The sequence below is a fragment of the Lepidochelys kempii genome, chromosome 1 (assembly GCF_965140285.1).
Source record: "Lepidochelys kempii isolate rLepKem1 chromosome 1, rLepKem1.hap1, whole genome shotgun sequence".
Taxonomy (NCBI): domain Eukaryota; kingdom Metazoa; phylum Chordata; order Testudines; family Cheloniidae; genus Lepidochelys; species Lepidochelys kempii.
Genome location: NC_136380.1, coordinates 347362471 through 347384222, shown reverse-complemented (window position 1 = coordinate 347384222; position 21752 = coordinate 347362471). Strand labels below are relative to the sequence as shown.

The 21752-nt window shown below is 43.5% G+C and overlaps 1 protein-coding gene and 1 long non-coding RNA gene across 8 annotated transcripts in view; one reads left to right on the top strand and one right to left on the bottom strand.

The window, feature by feature from the left end:
* TASOR2 (transcription activation suppressor family member 2) overlaps positions 1 to 21752 on the bottom strand; it is a 98237-nt gene that overhangs the window by 36809 nt on the left and 39676 nt on the right. For all 7 annotated transcript variants that reach the window (XM_073328882.2, XM_073328884.2, XM_073328880.2 and 4 more), the window contains exons 3-13: positions 17541 to 17636; positions 16660 to 16732; positions 14000 to 14091; positions 11461 to 11598; positions 11192 to 11316; positions 11064 to 11083; positions 10861 to 10960; positions 8935 to 9035; positions 7234 to 7337; positions 4923 to 4995; positions 4733 to 4807 (exon numbers count right to left, since the gene is read on the bottom strand). In XM_073328882.2, coding sequence (XP_073184983.2) covers positions 4733 to 4807; positions 4923 to 4995; positions 7234 to 7337; positions 8935 to 9035; positions 10861 to 10960; positions 11064 to 11083; positions 11192 to 11316; positions 11461 to 11598; positions 14000 to 14091; positions 16660 to 16732; positions 17541 to 17636 — 997 coding nt within the window. The remainder of the gene's footprint in view (positions 1 to 4732; positions 4808 to 4922; positions 4996 to 7233; positions 7338 to 8934; positions 9036 to 10860; positions 10961 to 11063; positions 11084 to 11191; positions 11317 to 11460; positions 11599 to 13999; positions 14092 to 16659; positions 16733 to 17540; positions 17637 to 21752) is intronic.
* The window catches only part of LOC140905474 (uncharacterized), a 54320-nt gene that overhangs the window by 24187 nt on the left and 8381 nt on the right, over positions 1 to 21752 (top strand). The window lies entirely within an intron of this gene.

The following is a 21752-nucleotide window of genomic DNA, read 5'->3' as shown; positions in this document are numbered from 1 at the left end:
ATGATTAGGGGACTGGAACACATGAGTTATGAGGAGAGGCTGAGGGAGCTGGGATTGTTTAGCCTGCAGAAGAGAAGAATGAGGGGGGATTTGATAGCTGCTTTCAACTACCTGAAAGGGGGTTCCAAAGAGGATGGCTCTAGACTGTTCTCAATGGTAGCAGATGACAGAACGAGGAGTAATGGTCTCAAGTTGCAGTGGGGGAGGTTTAGATTGGATATTAGGAAAAACTTTTTCACTATGAGGGTGGTGAAACACTGGAATGCATTACCTAGGGAGGTGGTAGAATCTCCTTCCTTAGAGGTTTTTAAGGTCAGGCTTGACAAAGCCCTGGCTGGGATGATTTAACTGGGAATTGGTCCTGCTTCGAGCAGGGGGTTGGACTAGATGACCTTCAGGGGTCCCTTCCAACCCTGATATTCTATGATTCTATGAACATTAGGGAAACAGCCGACTTGCTGAAGGTACGGATCTCCATTTGTTAGATGTCCCTGCTGTTTGAGGGAATTCTTTGAAGGTAGAGTCAGATGCTTTTCAACCACCCATTTCATGAATAACCAATGTGAGACATGGCTTGCTGGGTTTCGCCAGATGCCCAATTTGTGCAACCTGCTTCATTATTTAGCCTACTGCAATCTCACAATTGCAACACAAGCCCTGGTGAGCCCAAGACTTGATTGACATATGTCACTCCTAGCAAGGCTCCCAGCAGTGCTGCTCCGCTGCCCGTTGCTTGTTCAAGAATGCAGCAGCTCATCTGTTCACTGGGTTGAGCAACCCCCATCGTATTACACGTATCCTACACTCTTCACATCGGGTGGGCTTCAGAGCCCAGGCTCCAACCTGAGCTGAAACTTCAAAGTGCTGTTTACACAGCTATTTTTAGAGCACCAGCCCTGCGAGCCCAAGTCTGTTGACCAGGGGTGGGAGGCTTGCTGCCAAATGTTGTGCAGATATACCACGGGTGGGCAAACTTTTTGGCCTGAGGGCTGCACTGGGTTTCCGAAATTGTACAGAGAGCTGCTTAGGGGAGGCTGTGCTTCCCCAAACAGCCAGGCGTGGCCCGGCCCCCGCCCCCCATCCAACCCCCCCTGCTTCTCACCCCCTCCCCCGGACTCCTGCCCCATCCAACCCGCCCTGTTCCCTGACAGTCCCCCCAGGACTCCTGCCCCATCCACCCCCCCTGCTCCCTGTCCCCTGACTGCCCCCCGCCACTCCATCCAACCCCTCCTCTCATTCCTGACTGCCACCCTGGGACCCCTGCCCCATCCAAGCACCCCTTCTCCCTGTCCCCTGACTGCCCCTGGAACCCCTGCCCCCCGCCGCCCCATCCAACCTCCCCCTCCTTCCAGACTGCCCCCTGGGAACCCCTGTTCCCCGCCCTCTGACCGCCCCGACCCCCATCCACACCCCCGCCCCTGACCACCCTCCCCAAACTCTCCTGCCCCTTTACTGCGCTGCCTGGAGCACCGGTGCTGGGGCACCAGAGCGCCAGGACAGACAGAGCATTGTGCCGGCGGCACAGTGAGCTGAGGCTGAGGGGGAGGGGCTGGGGGCTAGTCTCCCGGACCAGGAGCTCAGGGGCCGGGCAGGAGGGTCCCACGGGCCACAGTTTGCCCACCTCTGAGATATACCCTAAGGTAGGCTCACAACAGACACTTAATTTTCAAAGCTTCAAATCTCCAACAGCATAAGAATGGCCATACTGGGTCAGACCAAAGGTCCATCTAGCCCAGTATCCTGTCTACCGACAGTGGTGAATACCAGGTTCCCCAAAAGGAATGAACAGAACAGGGAATCATCAAGTGATCCATCCTCGGTCACCCATTCCCAGCTTCTGGGAGACTAGAAACACCATCCCTGCCAATCCTGGCTAACAGCCATTGATGGACCTATCCTCCATGAACTTATCTAGTTCTTTTTTGAACTCTGTTATAGTCTTGGCCTTCACGACATCCTCTGGCAAAGAATTCCATGGGTTGACTGTGCATTGGGGGAAGAAATACTTCCTTTTGTTTGTTTTAAACCAGCTGCCTATTAATTTCATTGGGTGACTCCTAGTTCTTGTGTTATGAGAAGGAGTAAGTAACACTTCCTTATTTACTTTCTCCACACCAGTCATGATTTTATAGACCTCAATCATATCCCCCCTTAGTCATCTCTTTTCCAAGCTGAAAATGTCCTAGTCTTATTAATCTCTCCTGATATGGAAACCATTTGATACCCCTAACCATTTTTGTTGCCCTTCTCTGCACCTTTTCCAATTCCAATATATCTTTTTTGACATGGGGCGACCACATCTGCATGCAGTATTCAAGAGGTGGGCGTACCATAGATTTATAGAGAGGCAACATGATATTTTCCATCTTATTATCTCTCCCTTTCTTAATGATTCCCAACATTCTGTTCGCTGTTTTGACTGTGGCTGCCCATAGAGTGGCTGTTTTCAGAGAATTATCCACAATGACTCCAAGATGTCTTTCTTGAAGGGTAACAGCTAATTTAGCCCCCGTCGCTGTATGTGCAGAGTTGGCATGACTATTAATTCTTAGAATTCTAAAGTGAAAAACAGCAACTGAGTAAATTCAGCGCCACCTCTCTTCTCCTCTCCCTTTGCCCTCCCTTTTCCATCTTGCCATCTTCACTAATTACTAAGTACTAATTACTATACATTATCCTCTCCTCTTCCCTCTTTTCCTGGCTTGGAACCAGGAAGTAATGGCAAACTCCTTCCCACATCCACACTGTGCTCAAACCTGCCACTTCATTCTCCACAACACATCAAAGCTCTGTCCTTTCTGTCCCATTCACCTGGGCAGCGCTGGGCTCCAATAATTTCCTGCCTTGACTACAGCAAAATCCTCCCCTCTGGCCTCAGTGACACCCACATCATACCCATTCCAGTCTGTCCAAAATGTGGCCATCAAAATTATCTTCCTTCACAGACTGACCATCTCACCCCGCGTTCTGAATCCCCTCCAGTAGCTTCCCTTTGGAGACACATCAAGTTTAAAATTCTCACATTCATCTTCAAAGCTATCCATAACTCTATCCCAGCCTACATCTTGGATCTTGTCTGCTATCACATTTTCCCCTTCTTGCTCTGCCATTTTCTGTGATTTCCTTCTCTCACATTAGTCTCCTTATGTCTCCTCCCACCCCAAGCATGGAATGCCATTCCCAAAGCAGTGTGCCAAGCTACGGTCATCTTTTCATCCAAATTACGTTTAAAAGCCTATTTCTGCCACAGCTGCCTGAAGGAAGAGAGTTTATAGCTTAGTTCAAATTATGAATACAAGCTAAACTCCCCCCACCTCTGGATTTCCAATTGGATCCTGTCTGCTTTCTAAATCGTGAGCTCTTTAAGGCCTGGTTTGTTTTTATTTGTGTGCTGTACGGCACCGAAGCACATTGTCAGCACAGTAATCACTAAAACAAGAACAGAATAAAATACATGATAGTGTGTGTTGATGTAATGTTTTACTGGCTTGAGTTTAGGATGAATCACCAAAAACAAAGCCAAAAGTTACACAGGTCATTTAAAAGGAGAAGCAAATACAACTTTTCTACCAGCATCACGTATTATATTTCATATGTTTAAAATGAAAAGTTGTTTCAGAAACTATTTTAGAATTGTAACATTTTGAGTGCTACAATTTTTTGTATCCTTCCACCTGTACAGTCTAGTTAGTTGCATTACAGTACATCCTCACAGCAAGAAAAAAGCCTATGGCAGCAAGTCTGAGAGCCTGGGTCACCTGACTTGGGCTCACACTGCAATGCTAAAAATAGCAGCTTAAATGCTTGGCCCTGGGCTGGAGTCCGGGCTCTGGAACCCAGGGACAGGGGAGGGTCTTGCAGCCTGGGATCTAGCCCAAGCATGTACCTGGCTATTTTTAGCCCCGCAGAAGGAGTCCTGAGAGCCAGAGTCTTTTTTTGCTCTGTAGACGTACCCTTCGTTACTATGCGATGAATTCTACAGGTCTCAGGAGGAAAAGAAAAGTTATAATACATGTTTAAACACATGACTTTAAATAGCTTTACTGTTCACTGGGATTACACAGATCTATAGTCCAGTATCTTATGATCCACCAGAGATGATACGGGGTGTGTGTGCGTGTGTCTGTGAGTGATGTGGGGTAATGTGCCCCCCCATTTGCTGCTTGCCTTGTACTGTTCAGAGGTTTGCAATATTAGAAGTATTCCCTGCTGAGGTGAATTAGTGAAAAGTCTGCAGGCAGGGCAGTAAAAAGTGAATAACCATTTTTTCACATGATTAAATAAATAAACTTTACACATTAATACCATCACCCTCTATAAGGCATGGTATAAAATTAATATACAGATATAAAATGTTATGTGACTATAACACTGAAGTTGAAATTGTATTATATTTCGAGATTTGTATGTTTAAATTTGCAACCTTCATTTTCCATTCATTCAATTTTTTTTTACATAAAACAGAGGCAAATCTTAGAGACCACAAACAGCAGTGAACGTAAGTAGTGCTTTACTCAACAAAGCTCCTACACTTAACTTCTAGTTCTTACTGAAAATATCATTCAAAGATTTATAATAGGTAAACCACTGTTTATAATTCCATCAGTATTAGAGTTTTAAAATCTGCTGACCAAGAGGCCTAAAGGGAATCATGTAATCAAAATACAAATGCTGTGTTTTATACCAGTTCAATATTTTCACACACATAATAGATGCAAACAGAACACCCTACCTGTCAAACATACTGATCTAGAGGAAGTGAATAAAAACAACGCTTGGAGACTAATGGGCTCATCTAGGTCAAAACCTGTAAAAAAAAAAAAAAAAGAAAATGCAGTTTATTTATAAAAAAGAGAGGGTTCTACAATTTAAAAAAAGGCATACAATGTGAAATATTTATTTAGACCTTAGTAAATTCTTACCTTTGTCACCTGTTAACGCAGAGGATGTAAGTAAAATAAGAAATCCTTGATCTTGTAAATATTTGATGATTGCCTAGAATAAGTGCATATGAAACTATAGTGAGTTTTTTCTTTTCCTTTAAAGCAAATTCATTACTCACTAAAGACACACAGCATAGTCACCAGCACTGCAGGTTTTCTCACCAATGTGTCTCAACAAAATCTTAGCAGCGAAACCTCTAGAGATAAGGCAGCAGTTCAGCCTCTAGACCTCTCGGCCTGTGCTGAGACCATCAACAAGAGTGCCAGCTGGGATGATTTTCTAATGTAACTGTTCTCTAAGAAATAGACCAGCATGATCAACTCACTCATTTCTTATATATGAGGTCAATGAACCACAGTCAGATGGTAAAAACGTTTCAGTCAGTACCAGCCTGTACCAATTTGAGCTAGTGACCCATAGATGAAATGTTCCATATAGTCTATTATCAATCCCGCAAATTATCCACTCCCCCCTTATTTCTTAATAATTATATACAGATACACACGCAAAACTAAGAAAATTTGTCCAAATAAATCCAAGAGTACGAGCAAAATAAAACTCCAGTATCCTACCAGCATACAATAAACATTTACACCCACATCACCAAACTAAAGTGAAAATAAAATGTTACATGTGTTTGACTTATGAATATCAGCAATATAAAATGGGAAAAGTAAAAAAAACAAAACACACATTCACAGTGAAAATACAGTAATTTAGAAACATTAAATATTTTCACTATTTAATATTTAAACAAATAAATGTTAAAACATTTTATAGTTGTTTTGAACCAGTACGTGAAAAGAATAAAAGCCAAGTTCATCACAAAGTTATTACAATGCGCATCCAAATAAATAAAACAATGACATTTCTTATCAGTATGAAGGCTGCAAGCAGGAAGGATGAGGAGAGCCAAACGCTAATTAAACATCAGAGTTTAAAATACAGTTCAAAAATTTATCCTGAACAAAATAGGTGCAGTTTGATTTCAAGCCGCACAACTTACCCCAATATCACTTTCATTTTTAGACTGCAAGAAGAGTATGTATGTAGGCACACACAATTGAAAGTGAAACTATGATGCTAGTAATTTTAGTTTCACTTTCAATTAGGTGCCAATGAAGTAAAATTACCAGCAATTAACTAACATAAATAAATGGTAAATAATAATAATATAATAAAAAGCCACAAAACAGAATGGGGCAATGCTTGCTGCCTCCTCCTTGAAACACAGAAGAGGCTTTTCAGCCTAATTTGACTATTTTTTGATACTTTAAATACAACTATGAAATGTTCTTATTTGCACTCAATTCCCAATTCCCATTCACCACCACTGTGAAACCTTGACTTCATAGGCTCCTCTGAGATTCCATTCCACCAGTGCTTAATTTATAATGAAAGAGGTGCCGGGGCTCAAGCAATTTTTTTACATTCAAAACTCACGCAGCAAGCCCAGAGGTGCCAGGGCTCAGCCCTGAGGCAAGCCCTGGCACAAATTAAGCACTGATTCTGCCCATGTCACACAAGATCGAAATCCAGCCATCAACCTCTTCAGCCTTTCTGAACAATGAGAAGCTGTAGAAGGCTGCAGACCTTGGGCCAGTCCTCAGCTGGTATACATCAGCATACCATACCTGAAGTCAACAGAACCTTGCCAGTTTACATCAGGTGAGGGTTTGGCCCCCTAGCTCTGAGTCAGGAGGAGAAATTCTTTTTCAGATCACAGCATAGCGTCCACAATTTCAGAACTCAGGAAGCCTATGAAGCTTCTAGGGGACAGCTGCCAAATATCTGGTTGGATTGGGGCTCCTTATCAGCCATAAAGGAGAACTCTGAGAGTGGGGCACCTGGTATCCTTTGCTCAGTAACTGGTCATTCTGCATGCACTGCAGCAATCAGTCTCCACCAGCTTAACAGATATAATGCACTAAGAGCCCTTTAACTATATGATTTAGTGTGCAATAGTAAAAAAAACCAACCCATCTTGGCAAGACATAAAGGAAGACTCAAAGGCCTTGAAAAATGCATTGTATTCAGTGCTGTGTTTAATTCATGCTCGAAATCAGGTCACAAACTTGTACCCTGTGATCTTCTGTCAACACTCCATAAATTACAGTCCCCCACCTAAAAATATACAACATGCCACTTTTCAAAGTTAAGTAACTCAGATGCCAATTTGCATTATTTAGGAAAAGGCCTGTACACCCCTTTTAAAGGCTAAGAATCTTCACATAAAAATTAAATATGACCATTTTTCCCTGGACTACAATCACTTAAAATAATTCTTACCAACTCCTTTTCCTTTAGGTTTTCTAATAATGGATCCATTTTATGTTGGTCTTTATTTGAAATTTCCACTTCATACAAACTGAAGTAAATATCTTGATAACAGACTGGGAAGAAAACAAAGAGCACTTTATATTTAAATAACTGACTTAAATGAACCTCTGACATACAAAACAGAAAAAAAAAAAAAAAATGTTTTTGACCAGCATGATTAGACCAGCATGATTAGTTTTCAGAGAATGAAAATCCTGGGTTTTAAAAGAGTAAATACTGCAGAGATTTTCTAAACAGTTGCATGAATTCACATCACAGGAACAATCTACTGCAATGGTTCCCAAACTTGTTCCGCCACTTATGCAGGGAAAGCCCCTGGCAGGCCGGGCGGTTTGTTTACCTGCTGCATCTGCAGGTTCGGCCGATCGCGACTCCCAGTGGCTGTGGTTTGCTGCTCCAGGCCCATGGGAGCTGCTGGAAGCGGTGTGGGCCGAGGGACGTACTGGCCGCCGCTTCCAGCAGCTCCCATGGGCCTGCAGCAGCGAACCGCGGCCACTGGGAGCCACGATCGGCCGAACCTGCGGACGTGGCAGGTAAACAAACCGGCCCAGCCCGCCCGGGGCTTTCCCTGCACAAGTGGCAGAACAAGTTTGGGAACCACTGATCTACTGCTATCACCAGTTTAAGAGGAAGTTCACAGCTGAAACACTGCAGCAGACAAAAGCAACTTAATGTATTTTCACTGATTTTGCAGAGCTTTGCGGCGTTGTCCAGAGGAATGTACCATGCAATATAAAATACAACAAGTTGTCATAAAATGCTCATGAATGCTATCCACACCACCTATTTTATATCCTGGATTCTACAGGCGGTGTAGTGGAACACAGACACTGGGCCCTATCTAACAGCTACTGAGGTCAATAGCAGAATTCTCCGTTACAAATTAATGTTTAAATCCATCATTCGGCATGGTAAAAATTGGTTGTAAGAGTCCATAAACCATATCCTAATGGTCAAAATCCCATGCCAAAAGAAATATAAACTGACAGACCCAAACTTGAAAACAGGAACACATTTCTTCTTCATATTTGTTCTCCCTCCACCCACCCCATTGACTAGGGCAGAGGGAGAGAGAAAAGAAGAAATCCCTATGTGAATACTTTATACCACAGTGACAAGGGCAGTATAAAATTACTAACTTAGTAAATCTCTTTTCTCTCCCCTCCCTAAATTTGCTCTGATATGAGAATTTCTCACACTTGACTTCAAATGGTATCTTCCGAGCCTCTCCCAGAGCCCTGTGGATCTTCCCATTTAATTTCTCCCACTCACAGACACTCAAAGTTACAGTAGCTCTCCCTCTAGTAGACAGCTGGATGCTGCTCCCTGCAGACTGTTCTTTGGGCTTATCAAAGGTTGCTAGATAGCGCCATGAGGCCTACACATTGGCTGCTGAATGCCTCCTGCTGGCTTAGGAGTGAGTGACTATGGGTTTGATCAGGCAGGATGTAAAGTACCCCGAGATCAATGATAGATGAGGATACCCAACACCGTGCAGATTCAGGCTCCGAGTGTGGATCGGCAACAGCAAAAGTATCTTGCGCTACCCTCTGTCACCTTATAAAAAGGGCTGCTTTAAAAGCAAACAAGCCACATATGAAAAATTATGAAATAAATACTCATTCATACTGTGAGTGATTTCACACATACCTTCATTTTCAGTGTAATTACTTTTTCCAAATGCAGCTTCCGGCAGCTTTTTTTTCAAATCAGACACGCCTATGATGTATTTCATTTCCAGTTTGGCTGGCCTATCAAAAGAAGAGCAAAAGTGGTCAAGGTATAGTTCTAACTCAAATGATGAATCTAAGGTTATTATACTATTGAAAAGCGGACAACTTCTCATTCCACTGAGCAGAGCTCTGACATGTGGCTTATTGTTTGCAGCGTTGTAGCTGTACTGGTCCCAGGATTCGAGAGAGACAAGGTGGATGAGGTAGTATCGTTTACTGGACCGACTTCTCTCTCTTTCACCAACAGAAGCTGGTCCAATAAAATAATATTACATCACCCACTTTGTCTCTCTCATACTGATTACAGGCTTCCAGAGAAAGGATTCTGAAGTGGACCTAACAGACTTAATTAGTTTCAGTTGACAAAATAGAATAGTCTTCCCAAAAATTACTTCTTAAAAATAATACCAATTTATGGCTTCTTTGACTAGCTTCACAATGACGCCAAATGGGTAATAGTCACCACAGACCAAAGCAGACATCAGAAAGAATTATCAATCATAGATATAGGTGATGCCACCTAATAGTGAAGTGTCCAATCAGATGTCTCAAAAATAAAAGCATGGTCCCGCATGAGGTAGAAATGGTTAGGATACAAAGCCACGTGGATACCTACTGCAGCAACAGAAAGGTGGCATTGTGTATTCTGTACCAGACTTTGGCCTAGACCAGCATCAAGTGGTCTCTACTGACCCAGCATCAAGTGGTCTCTACTTAAACAGTGGCATGTTACTGAAAGTCAGGGGGCATATGTTGAAGAAAACAGCTTTTGACCTGAAGAGTTATAACCAGTATCCTTCCTGTCTGACACTACTTGCTAAGAACCTACGTAAAGCAGAAGACAATATATTCTACTCTCTCCCACTTTAAAACTTTTTATAAATATGTTTTTAGCTTCGATGCCAACACACACTCCCTGTGAAATTTTATAAAAACCACAGCAAACCTGGGAGGAAAGCATGATCAGAAGAAAATGAGTGACTAACAAATCCCTAGCACCAAACAGACTACAAACCCTTTAACTTGTTAAATTCTTCACTGTTATCTAATTCTGACTAAATATTTTAAACACTTACTTTAATATCTTATTCACCATTTCCCCAAGCTACAGTTCAGCAGTTTGACTTTATTAGTATAATAACAAAGTCTATTTGCCATAGAAAAAAGAAAAGGAAAAACTGGGAATAATGTATTAGACTCAATACTCAGCACTAGACACCTCATGTAGCACAAGGAAAATATGCCCTTTCTTGGTGCAGCTCACTTTCCTCTCGGTGCCAGCTCATCTGGCAGCATGGGGGTGGGGGAGGGGGCAGAAGAGCCAGGGGAGGGGAAGGGAGGGGCAAGAGCAGCCACTGCTACCTCTGTGCCTGGGAAGGAAGGAGGAGGAGCGGGAGCTCAGAAATGCTAGTGGCTGGCCTCCCCTAACACACCCCCTGTGAAAGTTCAAAGAGATAAGGGTAGCCCATGTAGGGTGACCGGATAGCAAGTGTGAAAAATCAGGACACTTTTTTGGGGTGGGGGTTTATAGTTGCCAAAATAAAACAAAGCCCCTAATATTGGGATGATTCCAATAATATCAGGACGTCTGGTCACCCTAAGCCGATGTAAGGGAGTAAGGGGGCTCCTTACCCCACTAATCAGGGGTGCAGCTGAGCTTATGACTGAGCCTTTAGCTTTTAGATCTGCTTGAAGCTGGAAACTGCCTTTCTAGCTAAGGTGCCAAAGGATACATCTGTGATTCCCAGCATCAGTATCAATAAAGCCTCAAATTGTGGTTTTTTCCATTTCACTCTGCGGCTACCCAAGCATACAGAAAAAGGGAAAAAATACTTATACTTACAGTAGTGCTGGAATCACAGCACTATATGGGGACCTAAGGGCTATATCACACAATAGGTGCCCCTGGATAGAAAGCTGCCCTCTCCACGGGCAATAATATACTAAAAATAAAATTAGAAAAATAATTGTTATGCGTAAATGAAAACAGTGCCAATAAAGCTACATTTAAATACCACATATCAAACCAACAAGAGGCTCTCTTACCTTTATTTTCAAGTTCAATTCTAGAGAAAAAAGGGCGGGGGAGGGAGGGAGAAAAGAAGAATGCTTAAAAATGGTCAAGGAAAAGCGGCACATGACTGAATGTTGTATAATAATGTAAAGTTGCTTACATTCTTTTATGATTTAATGTTGACATTATTTTAGGTTCAGTGTACTGAAAGGCTATTATTACATAGGGACAGATCTGTCTAGGGCGTTCAACAACAGTGTCACTGGAAAATTCATACACGTAATACTGGAAAGAAAAAAAAAGGAAAAACAGATGAAAGAGAATGACTTCATTCAGCAGTGCCTTAATGCAGTCCTTCATCCCACACCCATCTCACATTCAGTTCAGAAATATTTCTTCAAGCCGTCTGTTTGTTGCTAGCCACTGTACCTGACTCAATTCGAAGGCCCGAAAATGACTAGTCTCCAAGGAAATATTGTTTATATTCACAGAGATGTGGCAGTCATAGCCAGGAGTCGGATTGGTGTAATTTGCCGTGTAATTCTCTGGCACGAACTTGACCTTTCCCTGTGACAAACACATTTGCAAAAAAACAACGCTGGTAAAAATGCTTTAAACAGCAGCAAACCACCCTTGAATTTGAAGATAACTTTGCCATCCCTCCCAGAATCTCAAAGCTCTCTATAAAAGGGGCTGCTCGCACATCCTCCACAACTCCCTAAAAGAGGGAAGGAGACAGATCGATCTCTCCATCGGGGTCCTGCTGAGCAAGGGAAGCCGGTGGCGGGGAGACAGGGAGCCTATGTCCCCCACCGCACACTCCTTGTGGGGAGTGCAGGGGAGAAGACCCAGAACCAGAGCCCTGATGGGTGTCTGGGGCTGTGAGGGGTGAAGAGGGGCTGGGGGGTGGGGGGGGGAGCCTGGCACAAAGCTTGGGTGGGTTGCTGGGAGCCTGGGGAGTGGCAAGGAACGTGGAGATGCCTTTCCCACTCTGCTCTCCCATTTCCGCCCCCGCTTCACCGCTCTGCCCCCACCACCCGCCTCCCTGCTGCCAGGAGGGCTCAGAGAACGCTGGCCAAGCACCACCTGGAGACCCACAGAGAGGGGAGGCAAGAGAGGATGCCTGAAATCCAGCACCACAGCAGCGCCCAGGGGCCAGGAGGACAAACTTGCAGATGGATATGGGACACCGTAACAGGGCTGTGGGATGGATCGGCGTCACGCCAGATACGTAACACTTGGAAGTGCTGTAATTCTGCCTTTGGATAGGAGTATGTGCGCCGCTCCAATCAGCTTCCATGGGAGCCCCATCTTTGCACGCAAAAGCTGAGTTTCTCATTTAAGTCTAGCAGGGTAGTGAATAGGGTGACCAGGTGTCCGGTTTTCGACCAGAACACCCGGTTGAAAAGGGACCCTGGCGGCTCCAGTCAGCACTGCTGACCAGGGCCATTAAAAGTCCGGTCGGCGGTGATGCAGAGCCAAGGCAGGCTAGGCCCTTCCTGTCCTGGGGCACCGTGCTGTGCCCCGGAAGTGGCCAGCAGGTCCAGCTCCTAGGCGGGGGGGGGGCACGGGGCTCTGCATGCTGCCCCCACCCTGAGCATTGGCTCCACACTCCCACTGGCTGGGAACCAGCCAATGGGAATTGGCGGGGGCGGTGCTTATGGGCGAGAGCAGCACGCCCCACGGAGCCTCCTGCCCCCCACTCCCCACCTAGGAGCAGGACCTGCTGGCCGCTTCCGGGGTGCAGCACAGTGCCCCAGGACAGGCAGGCAGCCTGGCTTAGTTCCGCTGCACCGCTGACCTGGAGCTGCCCGAGGTAAGCTCGCACCCCAACCCCGAACTCCCTGCCCCAGCCCTGAGCCCCCCCAAAGCCCCCTCCTGCATCCAAAACCCCTCATCCCCGGCCCCATCCCAAAGACTGCACCCCCACCCTGAGCTCCTCCCCAAACCCGGAGCCTCCTCTTGCACCCCAGACCCCTCATCCCTGGGCCCACCCCAGAGCCCGCACCCCCAGCCCAGAGCCCTCACCCCCCTTCACCTCAACCCCCTACCCCAGCCCAGAGCCCCCTCCCACACCCTGAACCCCTCATCCCTGGCCCCGCCTCAGAGCCCTCACCCACTCCTGTATCCCAGCCCCCTGCCTCAACCTGCAGCCTCCTCCCACACTCCGAATCCCTCAGCCCCAGCCTGGAGCCCCCTCCTGCACCGAAACCCCTAATCCCTGGCTGCATCCCAGAGCCCACACCCCCAGCTGGAGCCCTCACCCCCTCCTGCACCCCAACTCCCTGCCTCAACCTGCAGCCCCCTCCCACATTCCAAATCCCTTGGCCCCAAACCCCAGCCTGGAGCCCCCTCCTACACTCCAAATCCCTCATCCCCAGCCCAAGCCCTCACCACCCCCACACCCCAGCTACCTGCCCCAGCCTGGAGCCCGCTCCCACACCCTGAACCCCTCATTTCTGGCCCCACCCCGAAGCCCACACCTGCATTTAGAGCCCTCATCCCCTCCCGCACCTCAACCCCTACCCCAGCCCAGTGAAAGTGAGTGAGGGTGGGGGAAAGCAAGCCACCAAGGGAGGGGGAAATGTAGTGAGTGGGGGCGGGACCTTGGGGAATGGGCAGGGCTACGGTGTTCAATTTTGTGCCAACAGAAAGTTGACAAGCCTAGTAGTAAATAATGCATCGTGGAACAAATACTGAAAGACTTTCTCAGATGAAACTCTCAGAGATATCCACGCTTCTGGAGTAATACCAAGGCACCCTTTGATCTCATACTTCACGGTGCACCGTGCCCCTAATCAATATGTACTAAATACCCCAGATTCCAAAAAAGGTATCAATATAGTATTGATTTTATAGCATATCAATATTAGGACAACACACCAACATTAACATTTTTGTCTTGCCTGCTGCTCTATGGGAACTTTCATTAACCAGTCTGTGGGGGGACAAAAAGATTGAGTTTTACCTTAATTAGTTTAAAAATTACAATACAGCCAGATTTTCCATGATACCAGGGCCTTGGATGAAGGTAGTCTGAGTACTTGGAAACATAAGCCCCTTTAAAAAAAAATAAAATATAAATATATTTAATACTCTTTTTGGAATTCTGGATTATAAATAATGACTAAATAAGAAAACCCCAATGAAAAATATTTTAGCTATTATACTGTATGATTTGTTCTTTGAGTAAAACCTTAATTTTGAGCCCAAGCTACCTGAAAGTGTCCCTTTGTACCCTGAAAAGGGTTCTTAAAGAACTGAAACTGTGACAGCTCAGTGTTGTTCGCTATTGTAGATTGTGGGCCCCGCATTATATTGTTTGTATGATACCCAAGCATATCATGTAAGACCGCACGATTACTTTGCACCCCTCCCGAGACCCTCAAGTCTCACAGGAGATGTGTATGTTATAAGATTTTCCCAGTCAGAAGTGTTTAAATACATTTCAAAGTTAAAACTAGGGCTATGGATTTATTTTAGATATGACTGGCTACAATACATCTCATTCACTGCCAAACTTAGGGACTACTCCTGTGAGTAGTCCTACTGATTTAGTAGGAGTACTTACAGTATGCGTTTGCAGGATCAAGGCCCTCTATGGTGAAACCTGATGAAAGGTCATAAAGAGCTGCGTATGTTGGCCTAGCATTGAGGGGGTTAATACATGCTGAGGTTATCAATTTGGAATTTACATAAGTAGGAGAGCTCAGACCAGATGTAGTACTGTGGTGTTTGCTGAGGGCTTGTTTTTATTCAGCTTTCACCTGGGTTAATTAAAGATGGATAGTCTGTGGTTCAGGCCAGATGACAACCACGCCTTCCGACTCCTTCTCTGTAACCTCTACATGCCCCTCAACTTCCAGATAAAATAACTCTAAACTATTTCATGACACAAGGGAGCTTTATGTGAAAGTCAGCATCTCCTATCCCCTTTCTCTGTGGGGAAAATCCAACAGTGCTTACAACCAAAAATACAGATAGCTACCAGCAACAGTCAAAAACAATAACTTCCAGTTCATTGGCTGCATTTATCCCTTGATTTCCATATACAAAAGGGTGGCAAGGGAAGGGAGTGAGATTATGTGTTTGAATTCATAGAGGCAACAATTTCTTGGCAGCTGCTAGTGTACAAAACATCAGGAAAAAATGAAACCGCAACAGATCTTGAATTACTTTCAAAAGAAGGAGCTATGTACAAAAATATTAGGTCAAGCAGGAGAAAAAACCCTAAGAAATTAAAATATTTCAGACACTTTCTGTTTTAGCATTGCTTTCATGTAGCCCCCTTCCCCAAAAAAACACAAATGCATGTCTAAATTCTCAGAAATGTAGTGTGTGATTCACTGCCACACTACTTCAGTTTTACTCCTGTTTGATTCCACTGATTCCAGAATGTACGATTCCTGAGCAAGGAGGTGTAGTTACAATATTACTTTCAGTGGAACCAAAAACCTATTTCAGCTTCCTGATACCAATAATAAAATAGTTTAAAAGAAAAGATATAATGCTGACAAACATGTCGCCTTAGTTTCAAATCTTAAGTCAACTTCACAGGGTGGTTTTTTTGTTTGTTTGAACTTTAAAATGTAAAATTGATGTAAACCTCTGAATTATGCATTGATCAGCTATACGTTGGGTGTGTAAATCAAGTTACGAATATCAGTAGCCCTAATCATCTAGATTTGCTTGTACTATTTTAATTTATATTGAACAAAATGTGCCAAAGTGTCAGGTTATAACATTTGGGGCATTCAATTAAATATCTAAAACAAAAACGACAAACAAACGTCTGTTTGTTTTTTTAATACGAAAATCCACCCTCAAGAACATTAAATTAAAAGAGTGAAAATCCACAGGGCCTTTTCATCAGCTTCCTGAAATGAATACGACTTTATGTAATTTATTTAAAAGTTCTTGTTGTCATAGTACTCTTCATAATCCAGTGGGATTAAGATGCAGACATAGATGAAGCAATTCTAACCTTCCCCCTGTCTGTTATTGTCTAAATTGTTTCTAAATTTGGGGCTCAATCCTGCAAACATTTCTCTGAGCCTAGCATTTACTATCATGAGTGGTCCTACTGATTATCAATGGGATTACTCATGATGGTTAACCCTATACCAAGTATCTTTTACAGGATCAGGTCCTTAGACTTTTGGGTCAGGGAACGGGTCTTTTCTATGTTTTGTAAAGTGTGCAGCACTGTATTATTTTGGCACGATATTATTATTAAAAGTAGTAATAACAAGAACTGGCAAAATGCAATGGATCAGCAAGAGGCTCTGGACAAGTATGATGGTCAATGTAGAGGAAGATGTTTTAAATTTTGGCATCTTTGCTAAATTGTGACTCTGACTGAAAAAACTGAGATGGAGAAGAAAGGTGGTAAAACCATCATCATTTCAATAGCTAACTACATTACAGGAGGAAAACAACACTGATTGCTTGATCCATTGAACAACTGAATCTAATTTTAAAAAAATAAGAAATAACAGATTGTTAATTTTATTTATTTGAAAGATTAAAAAAGTAAGTCATAAAAGTTCATTTGTATGTTCTTTTCAAGAAACTGCTTGCAGTTTATTATAACAAATCAGATTTTTCCCCTCTGTACTTAAACCTTACCTTTTGCTGGATCACCTAGCGTGGTAAGGGATCGGGTGTTTATACGAAGTCCACTCTGACACACCGCTTTTGCCTTCAAAATAAGTTATAGCCTCATTTATTTATTTTAAAGATAAGATGTTTAGCTATCCTGTCACTATTACAACACTTAGCAAACATACTTTCAGTTAATAAATGTATTTAAGTATTGCCAAAAAGTTAATTATTTTCACATTCACAAAACACTTATGATCTGAATATAATTACGGACAGATCCAATGTTCATTGAAGTCAGTGGAAAGATGGCTCTAAATGTTGAGAGCCATTTATCAGGTCTGGCTATGACATTGAATGAACATTTTATATTCATTCAACACACAGTGCTTTGGAAGTTTTTGGAAAATTCCACCCCCTCAGAAAAGTCTTGGCAGACAGAAGGCTGATGTCTTGCACTTCCTTAATATTCTAGCACTTTACTTCCACAACCTACAGAGTTTCTTCAAAAGGATGCTTGTAAACTGCTGTCTTCTGTCACAGAGGTTCTTTTTCATTATAAACATATCTGAGCTGTTTTGCTCATGTCTGCACTGGACTGTAAATTCACTAGGGGAGGGAAAATGCCTTTCCCTCTGTTTGCACAGTCTGTCAGCACTCAGACAACAACAATAGACTTTTTAAAAAAGATCAGAGTCACTGTCAGATCCTTTTTATCAGATAAATTCTCCTCTGGCTTATTTATACAGCAATGATCACAATGAAGAGGCAGTGCAGATTACAAAGAGAAACTAAACCATTTAAGAATAATTCTGATGGACTTCCTTGGGGAGGAGCCTCATTGAAAATGAAAGTATTCAAAGATGCAGCATCTCAATATCTTATGCTGAACAACTTTTCCACTTTACCTCGCTTTCACTATCAAACAGAAGAAATGCATAGGTCTCATCAAGTTCCTCCTTGGTATAGCCACTCGCTTCCTTTTCCTGGGTAAAAGTTTTGTACTGCAGAAGACACAAAAAGGCTGCTTCTTTTATATATTCCAAGTACTAGACCCACATTAATATTGTGATACAGGGATTATTATGCAGTTATATAGCACACTTCATTTAAAGATCTTAAAGTGCTCTACAAACATTAACTAAAGGTAACTAAAATGCTTTTTTCTTCATTTCAAAAAGCATTTAAGGTCTTACGGTCTTGAATACATACATACTTAATATGTATTAATAATTATATTTTATAAATCAAAATATGGTAGTTAATAATTAGTTCCTCCTTTATTTATGTGGCAAGACCCAAGTTCAGGGTCTGTGATTTCCCTACAAATATCAGTGACCTTACTAACTCCCAAAGCAACCTAAGGAAACATCTACCTGCACTGTTTAGATGCTAGTAAGATAAACAACTGCTGGTGCAGGAGAAACACGGATCATGGAATGCCTAAAAAGCCTTTCAACACAAGTATTTATAGAATCATAGACTTTAAAGCCGGAAGGGCCCATCATGATCATCTAGTCTGACCTCCTGTTCTTGCACACTGAAGGCCACAGAACTTTTCCCACCATCCCTTTAATAGACCCATAACCTCTGGCTGAGTTACTGAAGTCATCAAATCATGATTTAAAGACATAAAGTTAAAGAGAATCCACCATTTACACTAGTTTAAACCTGCAAGTGACCCGAGCCCCATGCTGCAGAGGAAGGCAAAAAGCCCCCTCGGTTTCTGCCAATCTGACCTAGGGGAAAATTCCTTCCCAACCCCAAATATGATGATCAGTTAGACGCTGAGCATGTGAGCAAGAACCAGCAGCAGTGTATTTGTATTATTTGTTCATCTGTTCACCATAGTCTGTTAATTGCTTGAGGCCATTTTTATTATTATTAAAAGAATTGCAGCAGTACACTTTTTACCCTCGCAACTTCCATGTGATGTCGGCATATGTTATATCCATTTCACGGAAGGGGAAACCGATGCACAGGGAAGTTGGAATTCTGTATAGCCTAGGAGTTTTGGTTCCAGTCCTCTGCTCTAAACACACTCCCTTTCTAGGGCATAAAATATATTTAAAATGGTGACAGAATTCAAACTGACCTGCTTAAACTAAAACATTCACCGGGTCTAAACAAACCACACACAAAAAGAATTCTTCATTCTTGCCCCTCTTTACAGAAACGATGTGAAGGTTTTGTATCCAGTATTAAAATTTCTTTCATGACTTGCTCCCTGGACATGCAATCATTGACGAATCATGCAGCAGGCCAGCTGATCTATCCCACTTGTTAGTGCTCGAAGTGTGCACAGGGTTTGAAGGGAAATCCAGGGGATTGTTGAAGTGCCCCTGATGTTCCAGGCTGACAGTGCTTTGAAAGGGTGAAACTATGAGACAGTGGCTTTGACAGACAAGCATGACTGTGCCTACTTCAGCAATTTTCTCCCAATCTCCTGCGGGTGCACTACCATTGATGGTATCAGTAGGAGGAGGAAAGGAACAGTTGTTTTTACCACTGTCTCATCTGTTTACATTTGGAAGGATTTCTTCACTGGTGTATGAGCTAAAACTTCATTTGAAAGCGTAGTTTGACTCCCCCACTAGAAAGCAGGGGAGTGTGTTTGTCAAGGCTTGCGAGAACCTCGGTCCAGATGCACAAAGGGACTTGCTCGGCATTCCATTCTGCCGGCCAAATGCAGTTATGGGGGTTTATAGTTTGATTCTTTTAAAACTTTTTTCCAGGGATTTAGTACTTGTATAACTCCAGCATGGGATGCTTTTAACTGAGCTCCATGCTACAGAAAATGTAACAAGAGCCTAAGTGAGCAGGCAGGGAGCTAATTTTTTCAAATTGCTTTTCTTATCTCATGGAATTGATTTATGAAATCTCCTTAAAAATTGTGGGAGGACAGAAAAGATTTAAGATGAGACTGCAAGTTAGAAAAGCAGTAGGCTGAATATCACACTTTCGTTTTTTGTACTTACGCCCAAGTGTGACTGCAGCATTGAAGACGGTCTGATCGGATTTTAAAACAAACGTACATGTTTGCTAAACTATTGTTAAATAGCAAATGAACTGATTTCTAGTTTAGGAGTCCATGACTGGGATTCCTGGGCTACAATAATATAATCTAAAAAAATAAACCGTTATTAGGTTGACAAAAGAATTCTGCCGGCGACCTACCTGCGCCTACAGTGGGGTTAGGTTGATCTAACTATCTCACAGAGGGCATAAGAACATAAGAATGGCCCTACTGGGTCAGTCCAAAGGTCCATCTAGCCCAGTATCCTGTCTTCCGTCAGTGGCCAATGCCAGGTGCCCCAGAATAGAACAGGTAATCATCAAGTGATCCATCCCCTGTCGCTCATTCCCAGCTTCGGGCAAACAGAAATTTTTCACAACCCTGAGCCACGTGGCCAGGTTGACCTAAGATTTAGGTGTAGAGCAGGCCTCTCAGAGCCTTGGATTACCTACATCAATGGAAAACCCCTTCCACAGATATAGGAAATCTCTACACTCTACAGTTTTCAGAGTAACAGCCGTGTTAGTCTGTATTCGCAAAAAGAAAAGGAGTACTTGTGGCACCTTAGAGACTAACCAATTTATTAGAGCATAAGCTTTCGTGAGCTACAGCTCACTTCATCAGATGCAAGTGAGCTGTAGCTCACGAAAGCTTATGCTCTAATAAATTGGTTAGTCTCTAAGGTGCCACAAGTACTCCTTTTCTCTACAGTGTAACTGTGCCACTGTAATGCAGTGTGAAAGAGTCAGAGTGGCCTAAGGCTGATTTGGCAATCGTCCCCATGCAAGTCCAATTGAGGAGATAATTGGCTAAGGACTGGATGTTTAACCAGTTAACAAGGCGAGTCAGCTCCTCAGCTGAGGACCCTTAAAAGAGAGACAGGAAGAGGAAAGAGCAGGGAGGGATACACAGGAAGGAAGGGCCAGTGAAGCCCAGGATCTCAGGGAGGTGAGATCTCTTCCCTCCACCTCCCACCCCCCTGCCTAGAGGAAATGTAAAAGTTTTATGTGTTGGAGGGACAAGGACTTGTCTACTGTAAATAAAGCACTGGGTGTTGAACTTGCCACTGGCATACATGAGGATTGCTTGCAGAGAGGAATCCAGGGTGAGGTGAACCCTGCCCTGTGACATGTTGACTACGATTTCAGCTCTATTTTTAGTTAATGACAGCAGAAGCACTGGTTCCTGGGGGCTTGAAGAGTCATTTGCAATCTTCAAAGAATACAGCCTCGAGCACAATACAAATGAAGAAGGTACTGGAAAGCCCTCTTTAAATAAATATTTTTAAAATGGTTTCACCCCTGCTGTAGAAAGGGCATGATGTGGTTCAGTCTTGTGCATGTGTAACCCACACACCTCCTGGGTGTGGTGTTCTGTCCCATCTAGTGGCACCAAGACCACTTAGAGAGAAAGTTAAATGAGTCTGCTCTACAGCCTTCAGCCGTGTTAGTCTGTATTCGCAAAAAGAAAAGGAGTACTTGTGGCACCTTAGAGACTAACCAATTTATTTGAGCATGAGCTTTCGTGAGCTACAGCTCACTTCATCGGATGCATGCCGTGGAAACTGCAGCAGACTTTATTTATTTATGAGCTATTACCAGCAGGAGAGTGAGTTTGTGTGTGTATGGGGGTGGGGGGGATGTGAGAAAACCTGGATTTGTGCTGGAAATGGCCCACCTTAATTATGCACATTGTAGGGAGAATGGTCACTTTGGATGAGCTATTACCAGCAGGATAGTGAGTTTGTGTGTGCGGTTTTTGGGAGGGGGGTGAGGGGGTGAGAGAACCTGGATTTGTGCAGGAAATGGCCCAACTTTATTATCATGCACATTGTGTAAAGAGTTGTCACTTTGGATGGGCTATTACCAGCAGGAGAGTGAATTTGTGTGTGGGGGGGGTGGAGGGTGAGAAAACCTGGATTTGTGCTGGAAATGGCCCACCTGATGACCACTTTAGATAAGCTATTACCAGCAGGACAGTGGGGTGGGAGGAGGTATTTTTTCATATTCTCTGTGTATAAATAAAGTCTGCTGCAGTTTCCACGGCATGCATCCGATGAAGTGAGCTGTAGCTCACGAAAGCTCATGCTCAAATAAATTGGTTA